A 26,782-nucleotide genomic window follows, 5' to 3' on the forward strand; every position below is an offset into this window, starting at 1 on the left:
CCGTGGCTCACGCCTGCAATCAGCACTTTGGGAGGCCGAGGTGGGCAGATCGCTTGAGCTTGAATTCGAGACCAGCCTGGGCAACATGTGGAAAGCTTGTCTCAACAAAAACTATGAAAATTAGCAGGGTGTGGTGGTCATGCACATGTTGTCCCAGCTACTCAGCAGGATGAAGTGAGAAGGTCACTTTAGCTCAGGGGGTGGAGGGTGCAGTGAGCTGAGATCACACTGCTGTGCTCCAGCCTGAGCGACAGAGCAACACGTCTGATAAAGCATTACTTCTGGGTGAGCGCCATCCAACTTGCTGGGGCTCCGACAGAACAGAAAAAGGAGAGAAAGCATTTTCCTCCTCAGAACTGGGACACTCTCCTCCTCCTGTCTTGACACTCCAAGACTTATACCAGTGATCCCTGGTTCTCAGGCCTTCGGCCTTGGACTGGGAATTACACCATTGGTGTCCCTGGCTCTGAAGCTTTAGGATTCAGACTGAGCCTCGCTACTGGCTTTGCAGGGTCTTCAGCTACTGGAGCTGCTGGCTTTTCAGGGTCTGCAGTCAATGCATGTGGTAGGACATCTCAGCCTCCATGATCACATGAGCCAATTATTCTACTAAATCCCCTCTCATCTACCTACCTCCTATTAGCTTTCTCGGGAGAAACCTAGTAATACACACATCATACATTTTCCTGGCCTTTTTTTTTTTTTGAGATGGAGTCTTGCTCTGTCACTCAGGCTGGAGTGCAGTGGCACGATCTAGGCTCACTGCAAGCTCCGCCTCCCGGGTTCACGCCATTCTCCTGCCTCAGCTCCTGAGTAGCTGGGACTACAGCTGTCCGCCACCACCCCCGGCTAATTCTTTTGTATTTTTCATAGAGACAGGGTTTTACCATGTTAGCCAGGATGGTCTCGATCTCCTGACCTCGTGATCCGCCTGCCTTGGCCTCCCAACGTGCTGGGATTACAGGCATGAGCCACCGCACGCAGCTACATTTTCCTGGCTTTAAGATGAGAAGTCTTCTCTTTTTTTGAGACGGAGTCTCGCTCTGTCGCCCAGCCTGGAGTGCAGTGGCATGATCTTGGCTCACTGCAACCTCCGCTTCCTGGGTTCAAGCAATTCTCTGCCTCAGCCTCCTGAGTAGCTGGGATTACAGGCGCCCGCCACCATGCCCAGCTAATTTTTGTATTTTTAGTAGAGATGGAGTTTCACCATCTTGGCCAGGCTGCTCTTGAACTCTTGAACTCTTGATCCACCCACCTCGGCCTCCCAAAGTGTTGGGATTAGAGGGCCAGAAAAGTCTTTTCTTGCTCCCAAGTCTCAGGCCTGGAGCTCACTGACTCTGACCAGCCTGATTATGATCATTTACTCATTGTAAATCATTAAGTCAATCATTGTAGTCAAGGTGTGGGCCTAGTTTGGGAGTCAGGCAGCAGGGACCTGCCATCTAGACTACAGTTTGATCAAGGGAGAGGAATGGTTCCCCAACGACTGTGGTCATCCCACAGTGTCCATCCCAGAGTGGTCACCCATGTCCATCCTGGGGGGGGGCAAGAAGGGAACAGGCATAGGACAAAAAGCTTTCAAGAGGGAAGTTAACTGGGTGTGATTGGGAGAGTGGGTGGAATCTTTCAAGATGAGGAAGACAATGAATAGAGAGGCTGTAAGGACAGCAGAGTCACTGAGAGTGACAGGACCTGTCTAGACTGACAGATTACAAGAGGGGGATGACCTCAATCTTCAACCAATGAGTGGCAGGGAAGGAAGAGAGAAGGAATAGCCAGATGACAGATGATGTCACTAAGGCAAGGAGGAGAGAATGGTGTTGTATACCGGGTTTGTGACCACTGAGTGGTGGAAGGATAAGGGCAGAGGTGCGAGGTCGGGTCAGGGTAGCAGTTCAGCAAGACAGGGCAGATGGCATCTTGTGTCTTCCATCCTTTACGGTGACCAGGGACTAGGAGCCTGATGGATGGGGTTTATTGGAAAGTTGGGCTGAAAACTTTTTACTTCAAAAAATTTTTTTCTTTTTCCTTTTTTTTTTTTTTTTTTTTTGAGACGAAGTCTTGCTCTTGTCCCCCAGTCTGGAGTGCAATGGTGCAATCTCAGCTCACTGCAACCTCCGCCTCCTGGGTTCAAGCGATTCTCCTGCCTCAGCCTCCCGAGTAGCTGGGATTACAGGTGCGTACCACCACGCCCAGCTAATTTTTTATATTTTAAGTAGAGATGGGGTTTCACCATGTTGGCCAGGCTGGTCTCGAACTCCTGACCTCAAGTGATCCGCCCGCCTCGGCCTCCCAAAGTGCTAGGATTAGACGGTGAACCACCACGCCTGGCCCTTTCTTTTTTTTTTAGACACAGTCTCCCTGTCACCCAGGCTGGAGTGTAGTGGCTTGATCTCGGCTCACTGCAACCTCCACCTCCCAGGTTCAAGCGATTCTCATGCCTCAGCCTCCCGAGTAGCTGGAATTACAGATGCCAGCCATCATGCCCGGCTACTTTTTGTACTTTTAGTAAAGACAGAGTTTCACCATGTTGGCCAGGGTGGTCTTGAACTCCTGACCTCAAGTAATCCACCAATCTCGGCCTCCCAATGTGCTAGGATTACAAGTATGAGCCACTGCCCCCAGCCTTCTTTTTGTTTTTATTCTTGAAAACTTTTTTTTTTTTTTTTTTAATGTAGAGATGGGGCTGGGTGCAGTAGCTCATGCCTGTAATCCCAGCACTTTGGGAAGCCAAGGTGGGTGGATAACTTGAGGTCAGGAGTTTGAGACCAGCCTGGCCAACATGGCAAAACCCAGTCTCTACTAAAAATACAACAATTAGCTGACCATGGTGGTGTACGCCTGCAATCCCAGTGACTTGGGAGGCTAAGGCAGAATTGCTTAAACTCGGGAAGTGGAGGTTGCAGTAAGCTGAGATTGTTAGCACTGCACCCTAGCTGGGACTACAGAATGAGACTCCATCTCAAAAATAAATAAATAGATAGATAGATAAAAAACATAGAGATGGGGTCTCACTATGTTGCCCAGACTGGTCTTGAACTCCTGGGCTCAAGCAATCCCCCTGCCTCAGCCTCCCAAAGTGTAGGATTACAGGCATGAGCCAGCATGCCTGGCCAAGACAACATTTTTCAGGAAGTTCTGGTTGGATGGGGCACCCGTTCAAGAGGTAACAATCATAACCATTACTGTTTTTGAAGCTTTAACTCCATGCCAGGTACTGAAGCAACCCCTTGATGTTGAATTAACTCCGAATCAGTCCTCCTCCAAATCAAACCCTAGGAGGTTTGGGTTTGATCCAAAGACTGTGCTTGTCATCATGACCCTATCCGCCCTTTACTGTGTTTGGGGTCCCTGGGGCAAGAAACGCCTTAGCAGAATGAGATCTTCAAAAGCGTTTTAAGTAACCTTAGGCTCTCTGGAGTTGGGAGTCAGAAAACTAGTAACCATCCTCGTTCTGCCACTTGGCAGCACTGTTAGCTCAAGCAAGTCACTAAAACTGACCTATTCCCAAAAAAAGCCAGTCTAGGCTTTGTTATTAACATTCGTTATCACAGTGACCTTCAACAATTTAAAGCTTTAACCAATTTTTTGGTTTTGTTTTTGTTTTTTTGTGACAGGGCTTCTGTTGCCTAGGCTAGAGAGCAGTGGCCCAATCTCAGTTCACTGCAGCCTCAACCTCCTGGGCTCAAATGATCCTCCCACCTCAGCCTCCTGAGTAGCTGGGACTACAGGTGTGTTCCACCATGCCCTGGCATTTTAACCAATTTTATCTTAGTGCATGCCCCAATCATCTTACCAAACCTTTCTTCAATTTCCAGCTCTATTTGTGAGACAGATCTGAGGCATAGGAAATGAAATTAAAAAGCCTGGTGCAGAATAACTTATCAATTTATGTGAAAAACAAGAATATGATTATGCATCTCTGAAAATAAAACTCTACTGTAGTTACACAAAAAACTGTACAATGGCTGGTCGCGGTGGCTCACGCCTATAATCCTAGCACTTTGGGAGGCCGAGGCGGGTGGATCACGAGGTCAGGAGATGGAGACCATCCTGACTCACCCGGTGAAACCCAGTCTCTACTAAAAATACAAAACATTAGCCGGGCGTGGTGGCGGGCACCTGTAGTCTCAGCTACTCGGGAGGCTGAGGCAGGAGAATGGCGTGAACCCAGGAGGCGGAGCTTGCAGTGAGCCAAGATCGTGCCACTGCACTCCAGCCTGGGAGACAGAGCAAGACTCCGTTTCAAAAAACAAAAAACAAAACAAAAAAAACTGTACAATGGCTGCTAAGAGGGAGGGAACTGGATGTCTGAGGAAGACTTTGTGCTCTCATGTCTTTGGCACTTTTTTTTTTTTTTTTTTGAGATGGAGTCTCACCCTGTCGCCCAGACTGGAGTGCAATGGCACGATCTCGGCTCACTGCAACCTCTGCCTCCCGAGTTCATGCCATCCTCCTGCCTCAGCCTCCCGAGTCGCTGAGACTACAGATGCCCACCACCACGCCCGGCTATTTTTTTTTTGTATTTTTAGTAGAGACGGGGTTTCACTGTGTTAGCCAGGATGGTCTTGATCTCCTGATCTCGTGATCCGCCCACCTCAGCCTCCCAAAGTGCTGGAATTACAGGCGTGAGCCACCACGCCCGGCGTCTTTGGCACATTTGACGTATCATGTGACTATGCTACCTATTAAAAATCCACAGTAAAATGTAAATAAAATAGAAAAGCAAAGGGTACAGCATGCACTCATTTCTTTTTTGAGACGGTCTAGCTGTGCCATCCAGGCTGAAAAGTGCAGTGACACCATCACGGCTCACTGCAGCCTGGACCTCCACAGCTCAAGTGATCCTCCCACCTACTCCTCCCAAGTAGATGGAACTATGGACACAGGCCATCACGCTCAGCTAATTTTTGTAGAGACTGGGTTTTGCCATGTTGCTCAAGCTGGCCTCAAACTCCTGGGCTTAAGGGATCCTCCAGCCTCGGCCTCTCAAAGTGTGGGGATTACAGGCGTGAGCCACCATGCCCTGCTAGGCACTCATTTCTGTAATTGTTGCAGGAAACAAAGGACCAGAGAGACTGACACGGGAAACAGGAGGATTTATTTAGATGTACACCTGCTCAGTGGATTTGTATCTGAAAAGCTGACCATTGAACAAAGACTGAGTGTGGTTTTTATAGGCAAACTTACAGAAGCAAAACAAAAGCAGTTAATGATACAGTCACAGGTCATGTAATCTATAGCATAACTGCTGACTTAGCATAACTTGTGGCTTTGCACAGCTGTTGGCCTTGCAGCTGTGTCAAAAGAAAAACAGAGTCTACAAATCTTACTAAATACAACCATTGGCAAACATAGTCATATTCAATGGTTCAGAAAAGGAGAGACAGTAAAGGAATTTTTCTTTTCAACTTTGCTCTGGAGGAGGCTGTCTGGAGCCCATTCCTTTGGCCTCGACTTTTCAGACAGTGTTATCTTATAACTGTCCTTGAAGTGAGCTGGCTAAGCAGAGGAAAACTTGTTCTTGTTTTCTTTTTAACCCTTACCCCTTGCCACATAATCACATCTTTACACTTCTTTTTTTTTTTTTTTTTTTTTTTGAGACGGGAAGTCGGAGTCTCGCTCTGTCGCCCAGGCTGGAGTGCAGTGGTGCCATCTCGGCTCACTGTAACCTCTGCCTCCCAGGTTCAAGTGATTCAAGCCATTCTTGTGCCTCTGCCTCCTGAGTAGCTGGGATTATAGGCGCACACCACCACACCTGGCGAATTCTTTTTTTTTTTTTTTTTTTTTGAGGCTGAGTCTCACTCTATCGCCCAGGCTGGAGTGCAATGGAGCAATCTCGGCTCACTGCAACCTCCGCCTCCTGGGTTCAAGCGATCCTCCTGTCTCAGCTTCCTGATTAGCTGGGATTACAGGCGCCCTCCACCACACCCAGTTAATTTTTCTATTTTTAGTGGAGACGGTGTTTCACCATGTTGGCCAGGCTGGTCTCAAACTCCTGACCTCAAGTGATCCGCCCACCTCAGCTTCCCAAAGTGCTGGGATTACAAGCGTGAGCCACCGCGCCCAGCCAGGAAACCCATTTTCAACACCTCCTTGCTCTTTTTTTTTCTGAGACGGAGTCTCGCTCTGTCGCCCAGACTGGAGTGCAGTGGCGCAATCTCGGCTCACTGCAACCTCCGCCTGCCAGGTCAAACAATTCTCCTGCCTCAGCCTCCCAAGTAGGTGGGACTACAGGCATGTGCCACCACACCCGACTAATTTTCTTTTGTATTTTTAGTAGAGACGGGGTTTCACCATGCTGGCCAGGCTGGTCTCGAACTCCTGACCTCGTGATCCGCCCGCCTCGGCCTCCCAAAGTGCTGGGATTACAGGCGTGAGCCACCGCGCCTGGCCTTCCTTGCTCTTCTTGCTCCAAATCCTGGGAACGTCTGAATCAACAGGCGGGCATCTGTCCAACCTTCCTAGCAACTACGCCTGCGGATGGCCAACCTGACCCTGGAAGAGAGTGGGGTTTAGTTAAGCACAGATTGTACATCGGGGGCCTCATAAGGCGCCTGGAAGCATTCAAGAACACCACGCTTGTAAGGACAAAGCACTCGGTCACGGGCGCCTTTATTTCGGAGCTCCGCGCTGCAGCTGGACGAGCGTCCGTTGAGTCCCAGCCCCAACTTTTCCAGGAAATGGCGGTGAGCCCTCTAGTGAGATATTTTTTGGCCTGGGCCTCAGTTTCTCCATCTGTCAATGGGGGAAGGGGAAGGCGGGCTAGAGGACCCCGACCAGGTCGGCTGCAGCCTTCGGAAGCTACGGCCCAGGGGGACGCCACACCAAGGCAGGTCTGCGGGACGAAAGAACGCAAGAACCCGGGCGCACATTGGCGCCGGTCCCGGGCTCAAGGGGCAGCAACGAGGAGACGCTGGACCTGGCCGTTCCTCGCACACATCTCTAACCTTCTGTGCCTCTCAAGGGAGATGGGGTGAGCATAGCCACCTCCACTGGAGCCCGAAAATCCCCGGCCGAGATACCGCCACTAAAAAGGTACACACGCGTCAAAGCCTCTCAGAGCCATTTCCGCTAACGTACTCAGGGCGACGGGCGTAAGATGGCGGCCGCGCAGGCGCAAAATGTCGCAGCCGTAGGGAGGCTCCGCCTCTGACGCTTGCCTTGCATCACGTGGTAATGGCCGCTCAAAAAACGCCTTAGCGAAAACCAGAGCGTGCCCTCGTCACGTGATGGAGGACTCCCAGTACGGCAAAGGGAAGGCGCCAAAAGTTGTTGTCAGATGGCGAAGGAAACCGCGAAATTCGCCATTGTCACATGATGGAGCAACCTATCGAAAGCCGAGGGAAAGGTGCCGAAGTCACGTGACTACGCACGCAAACACGCCCGCTTGCACCACGTGACAACTCACGCCCACCCCCTCAGCCCCCCCTTATCTCTTTTCGCCCCTCCCTCCCATTTGGGTTGGGCCTGCGTCGAGGCGCAACGCGGCGTCAAAGGGGGCGGGGCTTCAGCCGGTCACGTGTTCCCGCACCTCCCCGGCGCGCGCCTGCCCGCCCGCCCGCTCGCCCCCGGTCCGGACTCCTCCTCCTCCTCTTCTCGCCATTGCAGTTGGACCCAGCAGCCCGGCGCGCACCGCGTGGCTTTTGGGGGCAGACCCCGGCGGGCTGTGGCAGGAGGGCGGCGGCGGCGGCTGCGGTCGAAGAAGGGGACGCCGACAAGGTAAGCGTCAATGTGGCGGCGGCCGGGCCCGCTCCCGCCTCTGCCCCTCCCCCCGCCCGCCCTCAGTGAGATCCCCACTGAGGGTTCGCGGTGACAAGGCTGGAGGGATCCCGCGCTCGCCGCCTCCGCCCGGTTCCCTCATCCCGGCGCCTGGCCCGTTCCTCCCTTGCCGGCCTCGCTCCCGCGCTCGGCCGTTAACTCTCCTCCATTGTGCGGAGGAAACAAAATGGCGGCTGCGGCGGCGGCGAGGACTCGGTGCGCGCGCAGCCGCTCCCCCCCGCACGCGGCCCCTCGGCCGGCGGCGGCGCCACGCGCGGGGGGTGCGCGCGCACCGGGCCCCCGGCTGCCGCCTCCCCGCGGCTGGGCTTTTGTCTGTTGCGGGGTCCTGGGGACGCGCGCACGTGCTTGGAGCACACACCCCCTCGGGTCCCGAGCTCCGCGGCGGGGCGACCCCCCTTCCTCACTCCTTCCCTACCCCCTCCTCCTCTTTGTCCCGGTCCCGCCCCCGATTCCAGGAGAGTCCCAGGTTCCCGAGGCGGGAAACGTCGCCTCCTTTGTCCTCACAGGGCGCGGAGAGCCGGACCCCTCCTTGGAAGCCCCTTCCCACGCGGATTGCTGAGGAAGCCTTTGTGGGTTCGTCGGGTTTCCAAATCTCTGGTCAGCCAGGCCTCTCTCAGATCAGGGTCCAAACTTGGGAGGGTTTCAGCTTTTTCTTTAGTTCGTTTGTTTTCATTGTTGAATGTTTTTCCAGATTGTTAGTATTTGCCTTCCCTAGAACGGCAATCTACTTGGGTGCAAGCTTGGGCCCCGAAACGTGGATGCTTAAAACCCCTTTCTACCTTTATTTTCTCAAGTAGTTGAACGATTGAGATTCTCGAGGTTACTCATGAGGTTCTGCCCCAGTTAATTCACCGCCTGGATGAATTATTTGGGGTGTACGGCGGTCTGCATGCTCCTCCCCCAGTTCAGTGGCCAAATTTGAGGAGAATGAGGGATCTCTTCTCCACATTTCCAACATTGTTTGCCAGTTGCTGCTTAGGTGACATGGATCAGCAACGAAGCGTCAGTTTCAGTGGTTTCTTTTTCTGGACTCCGGTAATTCACTGATGCTGAATCTCTTTCAAGATTTTGTTCTCTCTAAAATGAGTGATGTGATGGCATATTTGTGGTCCACATGGAATCGCGAGGTGCCATCCGAAGTTAGGATTCAAATTTAGGACTTTAAGCTCTCTTTTCCTCAGGTATTTGTGGATGGGAATCTCCATGGATTGCTCAGAGTGCTGCCACTGTCCCTTGTGCGTGATGCGTTGTGTGTGGTCTCGTGGGATGTAGTTACAGTAGCCGCCCAGACTGTGAATGAAGTGTGGGAACCAGGGCCTCATTCACAACTGGGAAGCAGGAGGAGGCCGCAGGACATTGGCAGGTGCTCCTCTCCCTGTTCCGTGGTGCCGGGGCCCCTTGCTTATGTGGGTGGCTCTTGGTCTCTGGGATTTGTGAATGGAGTCTGCAGGCCCCAGTGTTGTTTGGAATATTCTTTAGTTCAGATTGGAGGCTAGCAATGACTGCCAGGCTTGGCCTTGCCGCCACTGGACGCTATTTATCACTCTCCCTATCTCCCTGGAGCTTAGCCGCCTCTTCCTGGAGCTGAGAGGTGCCTAATTGTTTGTGGTTTTTCTGATTGAACTTGTTTGGTGCCTCTAGGCAAAAATTCCTTTGGCTCCTTCTAGTATTTTCAGGGTCTTGAAGGCCCATATTCCTGAGCATGAGGAATCTAAGTCTGTTTGTTATTTTTTCCTAAATTCTTCATGTTAAATACCACGTTGACAAAGGACAGCTGCTAATATTTTGATCACACAGATATATACGGTGCTCCCTGGTTAAGGCCTCCAGGTAGGGGACAGGTAGAGTCAGTGATGGGGAAGAAGCCCTCTGTAAGTCCCTTTCCTTTGGGTAGACAGTAGATTACCCTTTAGGCTTTAGCAAGATGTGGGGGTTAGAAGTCTTCTATTCTTGGAAAAGCCTTTAGTCGTTTTCTTTGGGCTGGGGCCTCTTCTCTTAGGGACTGCTTTCACCCTTTCTCGGTTTCTTTTGATTACCTTTCATGGCCCCAGAGGAGTGATCCCTTCCCTTATTTATACCTCTTGGACTTGTCATCCTGCTACATTTTGTCAGCAAGTTAATTCACCTTGTGCAGTTTTGAAAGATGTGTAAGTGTTAACATTTAGTATTAGCATTTATGGCCCAGGAAATTGTGACCTTATATTTGAATCTTGCTTTTATTAAACCTTTGCAGGAACTAGGATTTTCTAGGGGTTTTTTTGTTTTGTTTTGTTTTGTTTTTGAGTTAGAGTTTAGCTGTTGTTGCCCAGGCTGGAGTGCAATGGCGCGATCTTGGCTCACCGCAACCTCCACCTCCCGAGTTCAAGCGATTCTCCTGCCTCAGCCTCCCGAGTAGCTGGAATTACAGGCATGCTCCACTACACCTAGCTAATTTTGCATTTTTACTAGAGATGGGGGCTTCTCCATGTTGGTCAGGCTGGTCTCGAACTCCGAACCTCAGGTGATCCACCGGCCTCGGTCTCCCAGAGTGGTGGGATTACAGGCGTGAGCCACCATGCCCAGCCTTCTAGGTTCTATTTATTGGATGCTTTTTATCTTAACAAAGTCCTGGCAGAGAAAGATTTGACTTGTTTCCATCAGGAAGTTTGGAATCTGAGGCAGATAGTGGTTTGAGTGTCATCTTCACACAATGAATGAGTAGAGATTTGGGGCCTGGGAGGCATGAGGCAAACTTTAGTTTCCTACTGAAGCATTTGTCCGTTCTATCTGAAACAAGTAGATTGCCGATCTGTATTATTATACATAGTAAGCTGCTGTTGAAATGGTTGTGAAAGTAGAGTAGGCAGGTAGGTGGTGGTTAGGGGGCCTCATCGGTGCTGATTTTTAAGAAATTTTTATGATATCTATGATCTGTTATAAATCCTTGTGAAACTTTTCCATGAGAACACTTCACGGGTGATTCCATTATGAATAGCAATTGGTGGCCGGGTGCGGTGGCTCACGCCTGTAATCCCAGCACTTTGGGAGGCTGAGGTGGGCGGATCACGACGTCAGGAGTTCGAGACCAGCCTGACCAGCATGGTGAAACCCCGTATCTACTAAAAAAAAAAAAAAAACAAAATTAGCCAGGTACGGTGGCACACACCTGCAGTCCCAGCTATTCGGGAGGCTGAGGCAGCGAATCGCTTGTACGTAGGAGGCGGAGGTTGCAGTGAGCTGAGGTCGTGCCGCTGCACTCCAGCCTGTGTGATGGAGCAAGACTTCGTCTGAAGAAATTCAGATACATTTAGCATCAGCTGTATTTAGGCATCGTGTAAAAGTGATGTCCAGTTAAAATTTAATTTTTTTTTTTTGAGACAGGGTCTCACTCTGTCACCCAGGCTGGAGTGCAGTCGCGTGATCTCCGCTCACTGCAGCCTCTGTCTCCGAGGCTCAAGAAGCAATCCTCCCACCTCAGCCTCCCAAGTAGCTGGAACCACAGGCACATGTCACCACACCCAGCTAATTTTTTGAATTTTTTGTAGAGACAGGGTCTTTCCACGTTGCCCAGGCTGGCCTCAGAACTCTTAGGCTCAAGCAATCTGCCCACCTTGGCCTCCCAAAAAGCTGGAATTACTGGAGTGAGCCCTCGCTTCTGGCCAGAATTTACCTTTTTTCTCTTCTCATTAAATGTTTACGTAGTGAAGAAATTGAAAATGTAGCTACTAGTTTTTTTTTAAATTTTTAATCTGATTTTATTTTTTTGTAGAGATAGGGTCTTAAACTACGTTGCCCAGGCTGGTCTCAAATTCCTAGGCTCAAGTGATCCTCCTGCAGCCTCTCAAAGTGCTGGGATTACAGATATGAGCCGCCTTGCCCAGTGGCACTAATTTTAAGACAAAAATGTTTACTGTCTGAGGGCCATTCTCTTGTGGAATGCGTGATCACCATGTATCATTTAGTCATAAAGTTGAATGTATTACAGTATGCAAATTTGCTCCAAATTATTTTTATAATTTTAAGTGATAGTAAGAAGTTCTGGCCAGGCGCGGTGGCTCAGGCCTGTAATCCCAGAACTTTGGGAGGCCGAGGCGGGCGGATCACAAGGTCAGGAGATCGAGACCATCCTGGCTAACCCGGTGAAACCCCGTCTCTCTTAAAAAATACAAAAAAATTAGCCGGGCGTGGTGGCGGGTGCCTGCAATCCCAGCTGCTGAGGAGGCTGAGGCAGGAGAATGGCGTGAACCCGGGAAGCGGAGCTTGCAGTGAGCAGAGATTGTGCCACTGTACTCCAGCCTGGGCGACAGCAAGATTCTGTCTCAAAAAAAAAAAAAAGTTCTACTTTGCAGTGTGAAGTACATAATTTTCACTGAACATGCCCAACAGCTGTCCTTATGTTTTCGAGGATTTTGTTTGAAGCTGAAGGTTAAGGTCTTACTTAGATAAAGATAAAAGGTCTTGGAGATGAGTAAGTCTTCCAGGCCACTTTCTTTTCTGCTGCTTGCCTATAAAACTAGTTTCTCATATCAGAGTGTTGTTTTTTTTTTTTTTTTTTGAGATGGAGTCTCACAGTGTCACCTAGGCTGGAGTGCAGTGGCACGGTCTCGGCTTACTGCAACCTCCGCCTCCTGGGTTCAAGTGTTTCTCTTGCCTCATTTCTCTTGCCTCAGCCTCCCAAGTAGCTGGAATTACAGGCACCTGCCGTCACGCCCAGCTAATTTTTTGTATTTTTAGTAGAGATGAGGTTTCACCATTTTGCCTGGGCTAGTCTCGAATACCTGACCTCAAGTGATCTGCTGCCTCAGTCTCCCAAAGTGCAGGAATTACAGATGTGAGTCACAACGCCGGTTCTAATTTTTTTTTTTTTTTTTTGAGATGAGTCTCGCTCAGTCGCCCAGGCTAGAGTGCAGTGGCACGGCTCACTGCAAGCTTCGCCTCCTGGGTTCACGCCATTCTCCTGCCTCTGCCTCCCAAGTAGCTGGGACTACAGGCACCCGCCACTACGCCCGGCTAATTTTTTTGTATTTTTAGTAGAGACGGGGTTTCACCATATTAGCCAGGATGGTCTCGATCTCTTGACCTCGTGATCCGCCTGTCTCGGCCTCCGAAAGTGCTGGGATTACAGGCGTGAGCCGCCGTGCCCGGCCAATTTTTGTATTTTTAATAGAGACTGAGTTTTCGCCGTGTTGGCTAGGGCTATCTTGAACTGGCGTCACTCAAGTGATTTGCCCGCCTCGGCCTCTCAAAGTGTTGGGATTACAGGCATAAGCCACCATACCTGACCTGCAGTTATTTCAAAGTAAAAAGGTTTTACTAAACAGTTAACATGTTTGGATGTTAGTATTTAATGTCCATGTGAGAGATGGTCTTTTTTTAAAAAAATCTTAACTGGAAAAATACAGTTCTGGGAGAAGTAAACATTGAACTGTATACTAAGTTTAAAAAAAATAATCCAAGGCTTCGCTCTGGGAATACATGGGGAAGGATTGCTTCTGCCTCCACCCAGATATGGGAGGATCTCTCAACCATGCTTCCCTTGCCCCCCTGCTGCCTGAGAGCATGCTGGAAAGAGGGTTTGATAATTCCCACTTGAAGTCATGTTGAATGTTTTTCTATGGTGGCAGATTTTAAAGCATTTCTGTTGGTTCATCCAAGAGCAGTTAATGTTTTTCTTTTTTTTTTCCTAAGGACTGGCTCTCACTATGTTGTCCAGGCCGGTCTTGAACTTCTGGGCTCAACGAATCTTCCTGCCTCGGTCTCCCGAGTAGCTGGTACTACAGGCATTCACAACTGTACCCAATTTAATCCTCTTCATACATTGCATTTGTAGTAGTATAGTTCACAAAACATTTCCCCATAGTGCCACCTTTAATCCTTGCTGTCTGCAGCCTGAGGCAGGTGGTATTTTCATCCTCATTTTTCACCCACCACCAGAAAGGTAAGTGATTTGCTGTAGGTCCCAAAGCTGCCAGGTTGGAGAGCCCAGGGGCAAATTCCAGGCTTCTGACTCTAGGACTGTGGGCACTCCACAACACTAGTGAGCCTGGAGTCCCGGGTCTCCAGAAACGTTTGAGGAACAACTTGTATTTGCCAACTTTTTTTAATGAGATGGAGTCTTGCTCTGTCGCCTAGGCTAGAGTGCAGTGGTGCGCTCTCGGCTCACTGCAGCCTCCGCCTCCTGGGTTCAAGCGATTCTCCCGCCTCAGCTTCCTGAGTAGCTGGGATTACAGGCGTCCGCCCCCACACCCGGCTAATTTTTGCATTTTTAGTGGAGATAGGGTTTTGCCATGTTGGCCAGGCTGATGTTGAACTCCTGACCTCGTGATCTGCCTGCCCTGGCCTCCCAAAGTGCTGGGATTACAGGTGTGAGCCACTATGCCCGGCTGTATTTGCCAACTTTTTATTTTGTCAAGGAAAATATCTTTAAATTAGTGATCATTCACCATTTCCATTTTTCATAATTAGCAAGATTGTCTTTATCACCAAAACTATAGGAATAAAATAAAGGACAGTCCTTTAAGTTGAAAATATTTACTAAAATCTTTATTTCTGGCTGGGCGCCGTGGTTCACGCCTATAATCCCAGCACTTTGGGAGGCCGAGGCTGGCGGATCACTTGAGGTCAGGAGTTCGAGACCATCCTGGCCAACATGGTGAAATCCCGTCTGTACTAAAAATACAAAAATTAGCCAGGAATGGTGGTCTGTGGCTGTAATCCCAGTTACTCAGTAGAGTGAGGCAGAAGAATTGCTTGAACCCAGGAGGCGGAAGTTGCAGTTGAGCTGAGATCACGCCACTGCACTCCAGCCTGGGTGACAGAGCAAGACTCTGTCTCAAAAAGAAAAAAAAAAAAGGCTCTTTGATATAATAATACTGTTGCAGTCTGAACCATGAACCATTGCACTGGACTTCACATTTTTCAATATTTCAGAATGGCATTGATAGCAAGATTTTAGACTGGCATTGCCTCGCTAGGTTGCTTGCTTTTTTTTTTTTTTTTTGAGACGGAGTTTTGCTCTTGTTGCCCAGGCTGGAGTGCAATGGCGCGATCTCGGCTCACTGCAACCTCCATCTCGCGGGTTCAAGCGATTCTCCTGCCTCAGCCTCCCGAGGAGCTGGGATTACAGGCATGCACCACCACACCGGGCTAATTTTGTGTTTTTAGTAGAGATGGAGTTTCTCCAAGTTGGTCAGGCCGGTCTGGAACTCCCAACCTCAGGTGATCCACCCGCCTCAGCCTCCCAAAGTGGTGGGATTACAGGTGGGAGCCACTGCGCCCGGCCGGTTGCTTTCTAAGAATAATTTTCAATGTGCCCTTGATGGCGTGACTCTGTCAAAGTTCAAGGAGTCACCAAGACTCCTAGCTCAAGTGTATCATTTCAGCTCACAGCCCAGGATGGGCCAGCTCCAGAGGTCAGGAAACCAGGAGGTGGGTTGAGTCTGTGTGAATTTCAGAGCCTAATTTGGTCTCTCTCAAGTGAGTATCCACTTCAGGACCATTCCCTAGAGTTGCTGGGAAGGCTGTAAGACTGATGAAATACCCCGAAGACAGGTGGGGCCATACCTGTGAGGGTGTTGCCACTGTACCTGTCCATTCCACAAACATCTGTTCATCCACTCATGCTGAACTAACTTGGGCATGTTTCTTTTCCAACAAGTGCCATGAACCTCGTAGTGTAATTAGTGAGAGGTCAGAAAGATGGCCATTGCACCACAAACATAATGTTTTGTGGTTGAAGCTTCTGTAACTGCATGTTGTGGGTGGGCTGGATTCAGTAACAAAAGAAAAATGAATCCCTGTGTGTTAAACCATCCCAAACCACCAAGAAGTCATGTTTAAAATCCCAATACTTCATTTACCACTTGATCCTGCCTTGGGTTTGTTTCAGAGAAGCTGCATGTTGCTGGTGCCCAGGATTGAATCATAAAAATTGTAAGAATAGGCTTTGCTGGTGCCAGGTTTGAATAAATGTGGTTGCAAGAGCAGCATTGTTCATCGTTTCGCAGCTTTCGTTTAAAGTTAGATTAGTAGGGGCAGCGGAGTGTTGTGTGTGGGTGGGTGCTGTAGGCTTCTTGCCAGCAGTGTGCCTCAGTAAAAATCCTCTTGAAAGGGAAGTTTCTGCTCACCCTGAAGACTGCTGGATCAGTTAGTGAGACAGATTCCAAGAAGCTGGCTTGGATGTCAAATTGGTCTTGGGCTCAGAGAGAGAAATGGATTTGTTGCCCTGAAAAGGAGCGATAACTCTAGTTTTTAAACATTTGTTTTAGTTCAGATAATTACTGCTCTTATTCATTGTGTCCACCTGAGTCAGAAAGCATTGTGCTGTTGCCTGGTCTAAGGGAGGAGGACCCAGGCATGTAACGGACTGCATGCTGGCCAGTTGTGGTGGTCAGAGCAAGCTGGAGGCCAGCGAGGCCCTTCAGGGGTCTTTTCAAGGGTCTGCCTTGGGGAGCAGAGGAAGATGAAGTGAGGCAGTCGTTATAGCAAGGGCACACCCACGTTTCTCATTTTGAACAGTGAAGAAAGCAGATGGAAAGCCACATGTAGGGCATTTGCTGAAGACAGGTGTGTTGGGGGCGTGTGTGTGTCCTCTGAGGCATTTTGGGTGGGGCGATATTTTGACCGAATGATACCTTGTTCTTCAGTGCTTCAGTGGTTGATGGGGTGGCTTTTTTTCGAGATGGAGTCTCTCTCTGTCATCCAGACTGCAGTGAAGTGGCGCGATCTCGGCTTACTGCAGGCTCCGCCTCTTGGGTTCACGCCATTCTCCTGCCTCAGCCTCCCTGAGTAGCTGGGACTACAGGCACCTGCCACCATGCCTGGCTAATTTTTTTGTATTTTTTTTGAGACGGAGTCTCGCTCTGTTGCCCGGGCTGGAGTGCAGTGGCGCGATCTCGGCTCACTGTAACCTCCGCCTCCCGGGTTCAAGCAATTCTCCTGCCTCAGCCTCCTGAGTAGCTGGGATTACAGACGCCTGCCACCACGCCCAGCTAATTTTTGTATTTTTGGTAGAGGTGGGGTTTCACCATGTGGGTAGGCTGGTCTCGAACCCCTGACCTCGTGATCCCCCCGCCTCAGCCTCCCAAAGTGCTGGGATCACAGGCGTGAGCCACTGCTCCCGTCCAATTTTTTTGTATTTTTAGTAGAGAGGGGTTTCAACGTGTTAGCCAGGATGGTATCGATCTCCTGACCTCGTGATCCGCCAGCCTCAGCCTCCAAAAGTGCTGGGATTACAGGTGTGAGCCCACTGCGCCTGATAGTGGGGTGATTTTCTACCTCTAACTCTCTAATGTGTCACATGGCTTTTTTTAATAGATTGTCTGTATCAACTGGGGGTGAACTTTAGTCTTTTAACAATTTTCAGACTATGAAGTTTGGATGTAAACACCTCTAATGTGGGAGATTGGTTATTTTTTTAAGTATCTGTATGGAGTTATGGATATATATAAATTTAATGTGTTGAATCTGTTTTATTTTAGTAACATCTTTTGAAAATGTTCAAACATAGAAAAAAGGGTGATACAATTTTAGTGAACACTTAGGCCGGGCGCAGTGGCTCACTGCCTGTAATCCCAGCACTTTGGGAGACCGAGGTGGGCAGATCATTTGAGGTCAGGAGTTTGAGACCAGCCTGGCCAACATGTTGAAACCCCTGTCTCTACTAAAAATACAAAAGTTAGCCTGGCATGGTGGTAGGTGCCTGTAATCCCAGCTATCTGGGAAGCTGAGGCAGGAGAATCACTTGAACCTGGGAGGCGGAGGTTGCAGTGAGCCGAGATCGTGCCACTCCACTCCAGCCTGGGCAACACAGTGAGAGAGTCCGTTTCAAAAAAAATAATAACAAAAAAATTTAAGCTGGGCGCAGTGGCTCAATGCCTTTGTAATTCCAGCACTTTGGGAGGCCGAGGCGGGCAGATCACTTGAGGTCAGGAGTTCGAGACCAGCCTGACAAATGTGATGAAACCCCGTCTCTACTAAAAATACAAAAAAAAATTAGCCAGGTGTGGTGGTGCATGTCTGTAATCCCAGCTACTTGGGAGGCTGAGGCAGGACAGTCTCTTGAACCTGGGAGGCAGAGGTTGCAGTGAACCGAGATCGTGCTGTTGCACTCCAGCCTGGGCAACAAGAGTTAAACTGCACTTCAAAATATAATAATAATAAAATGAAAAATTTAATGAACACCTACCTGTATGCACAGCCTAGGTTTTGCTGTGGGCATTTAACTGCTTGTGTTTCACATATTTGTCCATCCACTTATAATTCTTTTCACTTTTCACTTTATTGATCAGAGACAGGGTTACACTTTTGTTGCCCAGGCTGGAGTGCAGTGGTACAGTCATAGCTCAGTGCCATCTCAAACTCCTGCGCTTAAGCAGTCCTCGCGTCTCAGCCTCCCAAAGTGTTGGGGTTATAGGCGTGAACCACTATGCCTGGCCAAATATATATATATATATATATATATATATATATATATTTATGTATATATTTTTTTAATTTTATTTTTATTTTTTGTTTTATTTTTATATTTTGAGACAGAGTCTTGCTCTGTCGCCCAGGCTGGAGTGCAATGGCGCGATCTCAGCTCACTGCAGCCTCTGCCTCCCTGGTTCCAACGATTCTTCTGCCTTAGCCTCCTGGGTAGCTGGGATTACAGGTGCACTCCACTACGCCCAGCTAATTTTTGTATTTTTAGTAGAGACAGGGTTTCACCATGTTGGTCAGGCTGGTCTCGAACTCCTGACCTCAGGTGATCCACCCACCTTTGGCCTCCCAAAGTGTTGGTATTACAGGTGTGAGCCACTGCACCTGGCCACTTTATTTTGATGATGCATTTCAAACTAAGTAGCAGGAAGTTGCAAGTCTTCCCTCTACATATTATTAACTAGAATTTAATATTTATTTACACTTCTTTTTTGGGGTGGCGGGGGTCAGGGTCTCACACACTTTTTTTGCCCAGGCTGGAGTGCAGTAGCACAGTCTTGGCTTACTGCAGCCTCCATCTCCTGGGCTCAAGTGATCCTCCTCCCTCAGCCTCCTGAGTAGCTGAAATTAACGGCAGGTGCCACCATACCTGGCTAATTTTTTTTTTCTTTTTTTTAAGATGGAGTTTCGCTCTTGTTGCCCAGGCTGGAGTGCAATGGTGTTGATCTCGGCTCACTGCAACCTCCGCCTCCTGGGTTCAAGCGATTCTCCTGCCTCAGCCTCCCGAGTAGCTGGGACTACAGGCACGTGCCACCAATGCCCAGCTAATTTTGTATTTTTAATAGAGACGGGGTTTTGCCATGTTGGTCAGGCTGGTCTCAAACTCGCGACCTCAGGTGATCCACCTGCCTCAGCCTCCCAAAGTGCTGGGATTCCAGGCATGAGCCACCGCGCCCAGCCTACCTGGCTAATTTAAAAAAAAATTTTTTTGGAGACCAGGTCTGATTATGTTGCCCAAGTTGGCCTCGAACTACTGTGCTCAAGTGCCTTGGCCTCCCAAAGTGCTGTGATAACAGGCGTGAGCCACTGCTCCTGCCTCACTTTATTTTTATGATGCATTTCCAACTAAATAACAGAAAGTTCTAATCTTCCCTCTACATACTAACAAGAATTTAGTATTTATTTGCAGCTAGGTTTACATTTTTTTCTTTAAAAATTTTTTTTGTAGATTCACTCAGGCTGGTCTTGAACTCCTGACAAGTGCTGCTCCCAACGTGGTGAGCCACCATGCCCAGCCTCTTTTTTCTTTTTAAATAATGCGCAGATCTTTAGTATACCAGTCAGTGAATTCTGGCCACTGCATATACCCAACTCTTGTCAGGAGGGAGAATGTAACCTTCATCTCAGAAAGCTTGGGAGGGCCCCTTCCCATGTGATCCCTACCACCGTTCCCCAGAGGCTGTCCCATCACTGATTAGTTTCGCTTATTCTAGAACTTTATGTAGGTGGAAGCGTGATTCTTTTTGAATTTGTTCCAAATGTAGCCAGTGGGACACCTCACAAGTCAGCTCCGATGTCCTCAGGACAAGACTGCTATAGTCACCAGTGCTTTGTTGCTTTCTGGCGCTCCGGTAGGATCCAGGCTCACTTGGTATATCCCCTGCTGCAGATTACGGTCCACTTCTCCCGGGAGCTTCTTTCAGTAGGTTTTTGTTGTTGTTATATTTTTGTTTATTTATTTATTTCGAGACATTCTCTTGCTGTGTCACGTAGGCTGGAGTTCAGTGGTGCAATCTCGGCTCATGGCAGTCTCCACCTCCCCAGTTCAAGGAGGTCGAGGAGTTCAAGACCAGCCTGGTGAACATAGTGAAACCCTGTCCCTACTAAAAATACAAAAATTCGCCGGGTGTGGGGACACACACCTGTAGTCCCAGCTACTAGGGAGGCTGAGACAGGAGAATTGCCTGAACCTGGCAGGCAGAGATTACAGTGAGCCGAGATCACACCACTGCATTCCAGCCTGGGCGACAGAGCAAGACTCTCTCAAAAAAACAAAAAGTGTTGGCTTTGCATCATGGCTCACACCTGTAATCCCAGCACTTTGGGAGACTGAAGTGGGAGGATCACTTGAGCCCAGGAGTTTGAGACCAGCCCACGCAACATGGCGGCAACCCATCTCTACAAATAATTAAGAACAAAAAATCTATTTTGGAATTTTTAAAACATGCACAAAAGAATTACAGTATCCATCACCCAGCTTCAACAGCTGTCAGTGTTCTACAGTCTTGTTTCATCCTTCTCTACTTTCCTTTTTTTTTTTTTTGAGACGGAGTCTTGCTCTGTCGCCCAGGCTGGAGTGCAGTGGCACGATCTCGGCTCACTCACTGCAAGCTCTGCCTCCCGGGATCATGCCATTCTCCTGCCTCAGCTTCCCTAGTAGCTGGGACTACAGGCACCCACCACCATGTCTGGCTAATTTTTTGTATTTTTAGTAGAGACAAGGTTTCACCGTGTTAGCCAGGATGGTCTCGATCTCCTGACTTCGTGATCCGCCCGCCTTGGCCTCCCAAAGTGCTGGGATTACAGGCGTGAGCCACCACGCCCGGCCTCATCCTTCTCTACTTTCTGCTCCCTGGTATACTTCAGAGCAAATACCAGGTATATAATTTCAGCCATAAATTTGTCTTAAATATGTGTGGAACAGTTAAAGTTGGTTCTTTCCAGCACAACCACAGTATTATTCACCTAACTGAAGTAACTATAATTCCTTCATAAGGATTCACTTCATGAACAAGATTCCCAGTGTCCTTGCGACTATCCAGGGAAACCATAGCCAAGGGAACAGGCTTGGCAGAATCAGTGGCGAAAGAAGGCCCTGTGGAGCTTGACTCTGGCTCGGTGAAGAGACATGGGTGATGGAGGAGAGGATGCCCTTTGCACACACATCACTCACGCCTGGCCCTCATTGCAGCCTGGGAAGGCAGATTTTTTCCAACAGTAGGATCTAGTACCAATTGTTAGGTCTGTGTGATATGTGCGGCATGCTTCAAGTAGGTTGACTTGTTTCATTTTCCTAGTCCTGCCGAGAGTAGAGGGGCCTCTTCCGTGTTGCTAATGCAAGAAGGAAGCTAGTGGCTGGGCAAGTGGGGTTTCAGGTCCAAGTCTGTGCAGAAGCTTTCCTTGGGCGATCGATCGAGTGGCTTGCCCCATGGTGTGAGTCTCAGGCATGTTGAGCCACTGAGCCCAGGGACTGGCTTTCTGCCCTTTTCATCCCATGCCCCCTCACACTCCTTCCCTCCTGCATCCCTACCCTGACATGAAGCCTTTGACCTTGCCATGTCCTGTTGCTGGGCTTTGCAGGGGCATCATTTGACTCATAGGGGTTTTTTGTTTTGTTTTGTTTTAAATGAGACAGAGTTTTGCTCTTGTCACCCAGGCTGGAGTGCAATGGTGTGATCTCGACTCACCGTAACCTCCGCCTCCCAGGTTCAAGCAATTCTCAGGCCTCAGCCTCCTGAATAGCTAGGATTACAAGCATGTGCTACCACACCCGACTCATTTTTTGTATATTTAATAGAGACAGGGTTTCACCATGTTGGCCAGGCTGATCTTGAACTCGTGACCTCAGGTGATGCCTCTGCCTCGGCCTCCCTAAGTGTTGGGATTACAGGCGTGAGCCACCGCGCCTGGCGACCCCTAGGTTTTATTTATTTATTTATTGAGACGGAGTCTCACTCTGTCACCCAGGGTGGAGTGCAGTGGCGCGATCTCAGCTCACTGCAACCTCTGCCTCCCGGGTTCAAGTGATTCTTCTGTCTCAGCCTCCTGAGTAGCTGAGACAACAGGCATGTGCCACCACACCCGGCTAATTTTTTGTATTTTTAGTAAAGATGGGGTTTCACAGTGTTAGCCAGGATGGTCTCGATTTCTTGACCTCGTGATCTGCCTGCCCTGGCCTCCCAAAGTGCTGGGATTACAGGCATGAGCCACCGCACCTGGCCGGTTTTATTTATTTATCCATTTATTTATTTTGAGGTGGAGACTCTATTTGCCACGCTGGAGTGCAGTGGCGCAATCTCAGCTCACTGCAACCTCTGCCTCCCGGGTTCACGCTGTTCTGCCTCAGCCTCCCTAGTAGCTGGGATGACAGGTGCACGCCACCACATCTGTCTAATTTTTGTATTTTTAGGAGAGATACGGTTTCTCCATGTTAGCCAAGCTAGTCTCGAACTCCTGACCTCAAGTGATCCACCCACCTTGGCCTCCCAAAGTGCTGGGATTACAGGCGTGAGCCACCTCGCTCAAGCACCCTTAGGTTTTAAAGTTTAACCTTGGGATGTTCAAATTTTGCAGTTAGATTTGCTAGGTAGTCCTGGGTATTTTGGGAAGTTCTTGTTTTGGCAGCATGTCAGACTTTATCCTTGATGCTTGGGCCTTTCAGGTTTGAGCCTGCTCTGCTGGCTTGTAACTAGTTTAGTCGGAAGGGGCTGGCAGTTGCCTGTAGGGGGTAGATTCATCTGGTGTGTATTATGCTGATGGGGTTTTTTGGTTGTTTACTCATTTGGAAGATTTCAGTATGGACCAGACTGTTTGTGTAGAGTGGGAATTGAGTAGGTTGGAGTCGGCATGATACTGAGACCGAAATAGTAATTATGGCTTCGTTTGTCCTGAAGGATTCTGTCGTGCACTTCAGTTGTCTCAGCCTCTTCAGAGTTGAACGTGATGTGGTTGTCATCGTCCACCTGATATTTCAAATGTTCACTTTTCGGGAGGTTCTTTCTTTTTCATTTTACAGAAGCCTTTTGGGACCCTTGGTCATATGTCTTTCTTCCTTCCACCTCTTCATTACCATCAGAGGTCAGAGCTCCTTCCCTCTCTTTTCCTTCCCCAAGCACCAAGATTTTGATGTGAACATCTTTTTTGTTTGTTTTTTTTTTTTTTTGAGATGAAGTCTTGCTCTGTCACCCATGCTGGAGTGCAGTGGTGTGATCTCTGCTCACTGCAGCCTCCGCCTCCTGGGCTCAAGCGATACTTGTGCCTCAGCCTCCCGAGTAGCCGGGACTACAGGCGCCCACCGCGTCCGGCTAATTTTTGTATTTTTAGTAGAGATGGGGTTTTACAGTGTTGGCCAGGCTGGTCTTGAACTCCTGACCTCAAGTGATCCACCCGTCTCAGCCTCCCAAAGTGGCAGGATTACAGGCGTGAGCCACTGTGCCTAGCATGATGTGAACATTTCTACCTGTAGTGTTTTTTGGAGACCTGTTAATATTTTCATTGTAAAAATGGGCATATTTATGTAAAGGAAGATAAAAGAAGTAAAATACCATCTTGAGTGGCTTGTGGGCCTGAAGTCAGTTCTGGCTTCTAGAAACCATCTGTTTTCATTTTTAGGGTGTTACATAGTTAATGCCTTGGCTTAACAGTGGTTACTTGGAAATAAAGATGTGTCCTGCTGTGTTGACAGGCCCTTCATGAGGCAGCACACATGTCATTCTTGCTACTGTGTACCTAGCTGCTAAAATGAATCCTCCTATAAATTATATGAAACTAAAAAGATTTTCTGATCTTACAGAGTTGAAGTATTGATAACACCAAGGAACTCTATCACAATTTGAAAAGATAAGCAAAAGTTTGATTTCCAGACACTACAGAAGAAGTAAAAATGGTAAGTTTGTTTTTGATCACAGATACTGTTTCTTCACTCATGTACAGAGATGTTTGTAGCCTTTTCCAAAGCATTTGCTTCCATTACCATTTTTATTAGCCCTTTTGGATTATAAAGCAATATTATCTATTCTGTATTCCATTCTGATAGTGTAAGAACAAAGTCAGTGCCCCATTACTCCCACTGCCCAGAGACAACAGCTTTTCAGTTTGCTCGTCCCTCCTTGGTTCTTCAGTTGTGCTCCTGCAGGCTTCGCTTTTACACACGAGTGATATAGCATCATTCTGAATTGTGCAGCTTAAAAGATGAATGTTGGGCTGCTTGCTCTCTTTACATCATTTTTAACTTAATTCTCACATCCCTAGCGTCCAATGCGAATTTTTGTGAATGATGACCGCCATGTGATGGCAAAGCATTCTTCCGTTTATCCAACACAAGAGGAGCTGGAGGCAGTCCAGAACATGGTGTCCCACACGGAGCGGGCGCTCAAAGCTGTGTCTGACTGGATAGACGAGCAGGAAAAGGGTAGCAGCGAGCAGGCAGAGTCCGATAACATGGATGTGCCCCCAGAGGACGACAGTAAAGAAGGGGCCGGGTAAGTGAGGTTTTCCGTTGTCCTTTTCTTTTTTGTAGGGTAGCCAGGGTAGAGGTTGGCACCTGTTTTCTAAGAAACTCCAGCCTCTCTGGGGACCTCTGGGTTGTGGTCAGACTGAATTCCTCACTGAGCTGGGTGTTGGTCTGTCCCTCAGGGAACAGAAGACGGAGCACATGACCAGAACCCTGCGGGGAGTGATGCGGGTGGGCCTGGTGGCAAAGGGCCTCCTACTCAAGGGGGACTTGGATCTGGAGCTGGTGCTGCTGTGTAAGGAGAAGCCCACAACCGCCCTCCTGGACAAGGTGGCCGACAACCTGGCCATCCAGCTTGCTGTAAGTGTGGCCACCACTGCCGGGTAGGTGGGTGGGGGGGTGGTAGGCGTGCTGATTGAGGATGTGGGGCCCAGGAAGAAGTGTCCTGCTAGGCTGTGCTCCAAGAAGCACATGCCACACTTGCCCTGGCACTTGCTGTGCGTGTGCCTTCTCAGTAGGTGACAACCAGGACACCACCAAGCCACTGAGATTCTGTGGAACCTGACTGCAGGGGTCATAAGGACCCCGTGCCTATTGTGTGCCAGGCTGCACCAGCCCGAGGTCATTGGGCATAAACTTCACGTCTAGGCTCCATTGGATGGATGGCTAGATAGATAGCAGAGTTGTTATCTCTTCCATTGGATCCAAAGCTGAATGTAAAGAATTTTTTTTTTCTTTTGGGATGGAGTCTCGCTCTGTTGCCCAGGCTAGAGTGCAGTGGCTCGATCTCAGCTCACTGCAACCTCTGCCTCTGAGGTAGACAATTTTCCTACCTCAGACTCCCAAGTAGCTAGGATTACAGGCATGCACCACTACACCCAGCTAATTTTTATATTTTTAGTATAGACAGGGTTTCACTATGTTGGTCAGGCTGTCCTCTTAACTCCTGACCTCAGGTGATTCATCCACCTCAGCCTCCCAAAGTGCTGGGATCACAGGCATGAGCCACCTCGCCCAGCTGAAAATCTTTTCTATATGTTTATTTTTTATTTTATAAATAGAGATGGGTTCTTGCTATATTGCCCTGGCTGGATTCAAACTCTTGCCCTCAAGCAGTCTTCCTGTCCCCAGCCTCCCACAGTGCTGGGATTAGAAGTGTGAGCCACCACAAAGAATTTAATTTTTTTTTTTTTTTTTTTTTTTGAGATGGAGTCTTCCTCTGTTGCCCAGGCTGGAGTGCAGTGGTGGAGTCTCGGCTCACTGCAACCTCTGCCTCCTGAGTTCAAGCGATTCTCCTGCCTTAGCCTCCCGAGTAGCTGGTATTACAGGCACATGCCACTACGTCCAGCTAATTTTTATATTTTTAGTAGAGATGGGGTTTCGCCATGTTGGCCAGAGTGGTCTTGAACTCGTGACCTCAAATGACCCGCCCACCTCGGCCTCCCAAAGTGCTGGGATTACAAGCATGAGCCACCGCGCCTGGCCGTTTTTATTTTTTTAAGATGAGGAAGGTTTCGCTCTGTAGCCCAAGCTGGAGTGTGGTTGCGCAATTATGGTTCACTGCAACCTCCACTTCCAGGGCTCAGGTGATCCTCCCATTGCAGCCCCCTAAGTAGCTAGGACTACAGTCATGTACTACCACCCCGAGCTAAAAGATCTTTTTTTTAAAAAAAAACAAACCATTTATTTGTTTCATTGTGAAAGTATTGCGTAAATAATGGCCTCTGTTTATTGAGTGTTTGCTAAAGTCAGGCCCTCAGCCAGATGTGCTCTTGATGTGTGTTATTTCATCCTCCTCTAAGTGGGACAGATGATGTGACAGAGCTGCAGGGCAGCTGAGGAGTGCATCCCAAGACCCACGGCTGGGCTGTTTGGAGGCATCAGAACCTCTGCCAGCTGTTGCCTCCTCAGGACACAGTCCCCTGAATTTATTTATAGGATAAGCAAAAAAGAAGTGTACAAGCATCTATAAATCTTTGACAGAGTCTTGCTGTGTCATCCAGGCTGGAGTGCAGTGGCCTGATCTGGGGTCACTGCAACCTCTGCCTCCCTGGCTCAGGTGTTTCTCCCACCTCAGCTTCCCAAGTAGCTGGGACTACAGGTGTGTGCTACCACACCCAGCTATTTTTTGTATTGTCTGTGTGTATGTGTGTGTGTAGATACGAGGTTTTCCCATGTTGCCTAGGCAGTTCTTGAACTCTTGATGACAGGCCTGAGCCACCACAGCCTTTGAATCTTTGAATCTTATTCCTTAGAAAGAAAAACCTGATTTACTTTCACAGTGCAGATTTGTGTTCTTTCACATGGGACTGACGATTTTGGGTTCAGGACAAAGATCAGGATTAAAATACGGAGCTAATGTAAATG

At 48.9% G+C, this 26,782-nt stretch overlaps 1 protein-coding gene and 1 long non-coding RNA gene across 14 annotated transcripts in view; one reads left to right on the forward strand and one right to left on the reverse strand.

Moving 5' to 3' along the window:
• Positions 1-5,079: 5,079 nt before the first annotated feature.
• LOC117977025 (uncharacterized) lies at positions 5,080-7,089 on the reverse strand. The gene is made up of 2 exons (XR_004667913.3): positions 6,951-7,089; positions 5,080-6,738 (listed from the first exon to the last, which is right to left on the reverse strand). It is a non-coding gene; the product is annotated as an uncharacterized LOC117977025 (long non-coding RNA).
• The window catches only part of ILF3 (interleukin enhancer binding factor 3), a 38,908-nt gene continuing 18,860 nt past the window's right edge, over positions 6,735-26,782 (forward strand). For 6 of the 13 annotated variants that reach the window (XM_003809576.6, XM_008961835.4, XM_008961834.6 and 3 more), the window contains exons 1-4: positions 6,735-7,722; positions 23,756-23,848; positions 24,214-24,443; positions 24,598-24,775. In XM_003809576.6, coding sequence (XP_003809624.2) covers positions 23,846-23,848; positions 24,214-24,443; positions 24,598-24,775 — 411 coding nt within the window. In that variant the 5' untranslated portion in view covers positions 6,735-7,722; positions 23,756-23,845. Of the gene's footprint in view, positions 7,723-8,101; positions 8,380-23,755; positions 23,849-24,213; positions 24,444-24,597; positions 24,776-26,782 lie in introns of those variants that run through there. The other 7 variants (XM_008961833.4, XM_057300697.2, XM_057300696.2 and 4 more) reach the window with 3 other exon arrangements.

Source organism: Pan paniscus, chromosome 20 (genome assembly GCF_029289425.2).
Source record: "Pan paniscus chromosome 20, NHGRI_mPanPan1-v2.0_pri, whole genome shotgun sequence".
Classification (NCBI taxonomy): Eukaryota; Metazoa; Chordata; class Mammalia; order Primates; family Hominidae; genus Pan; species Pan paniscus.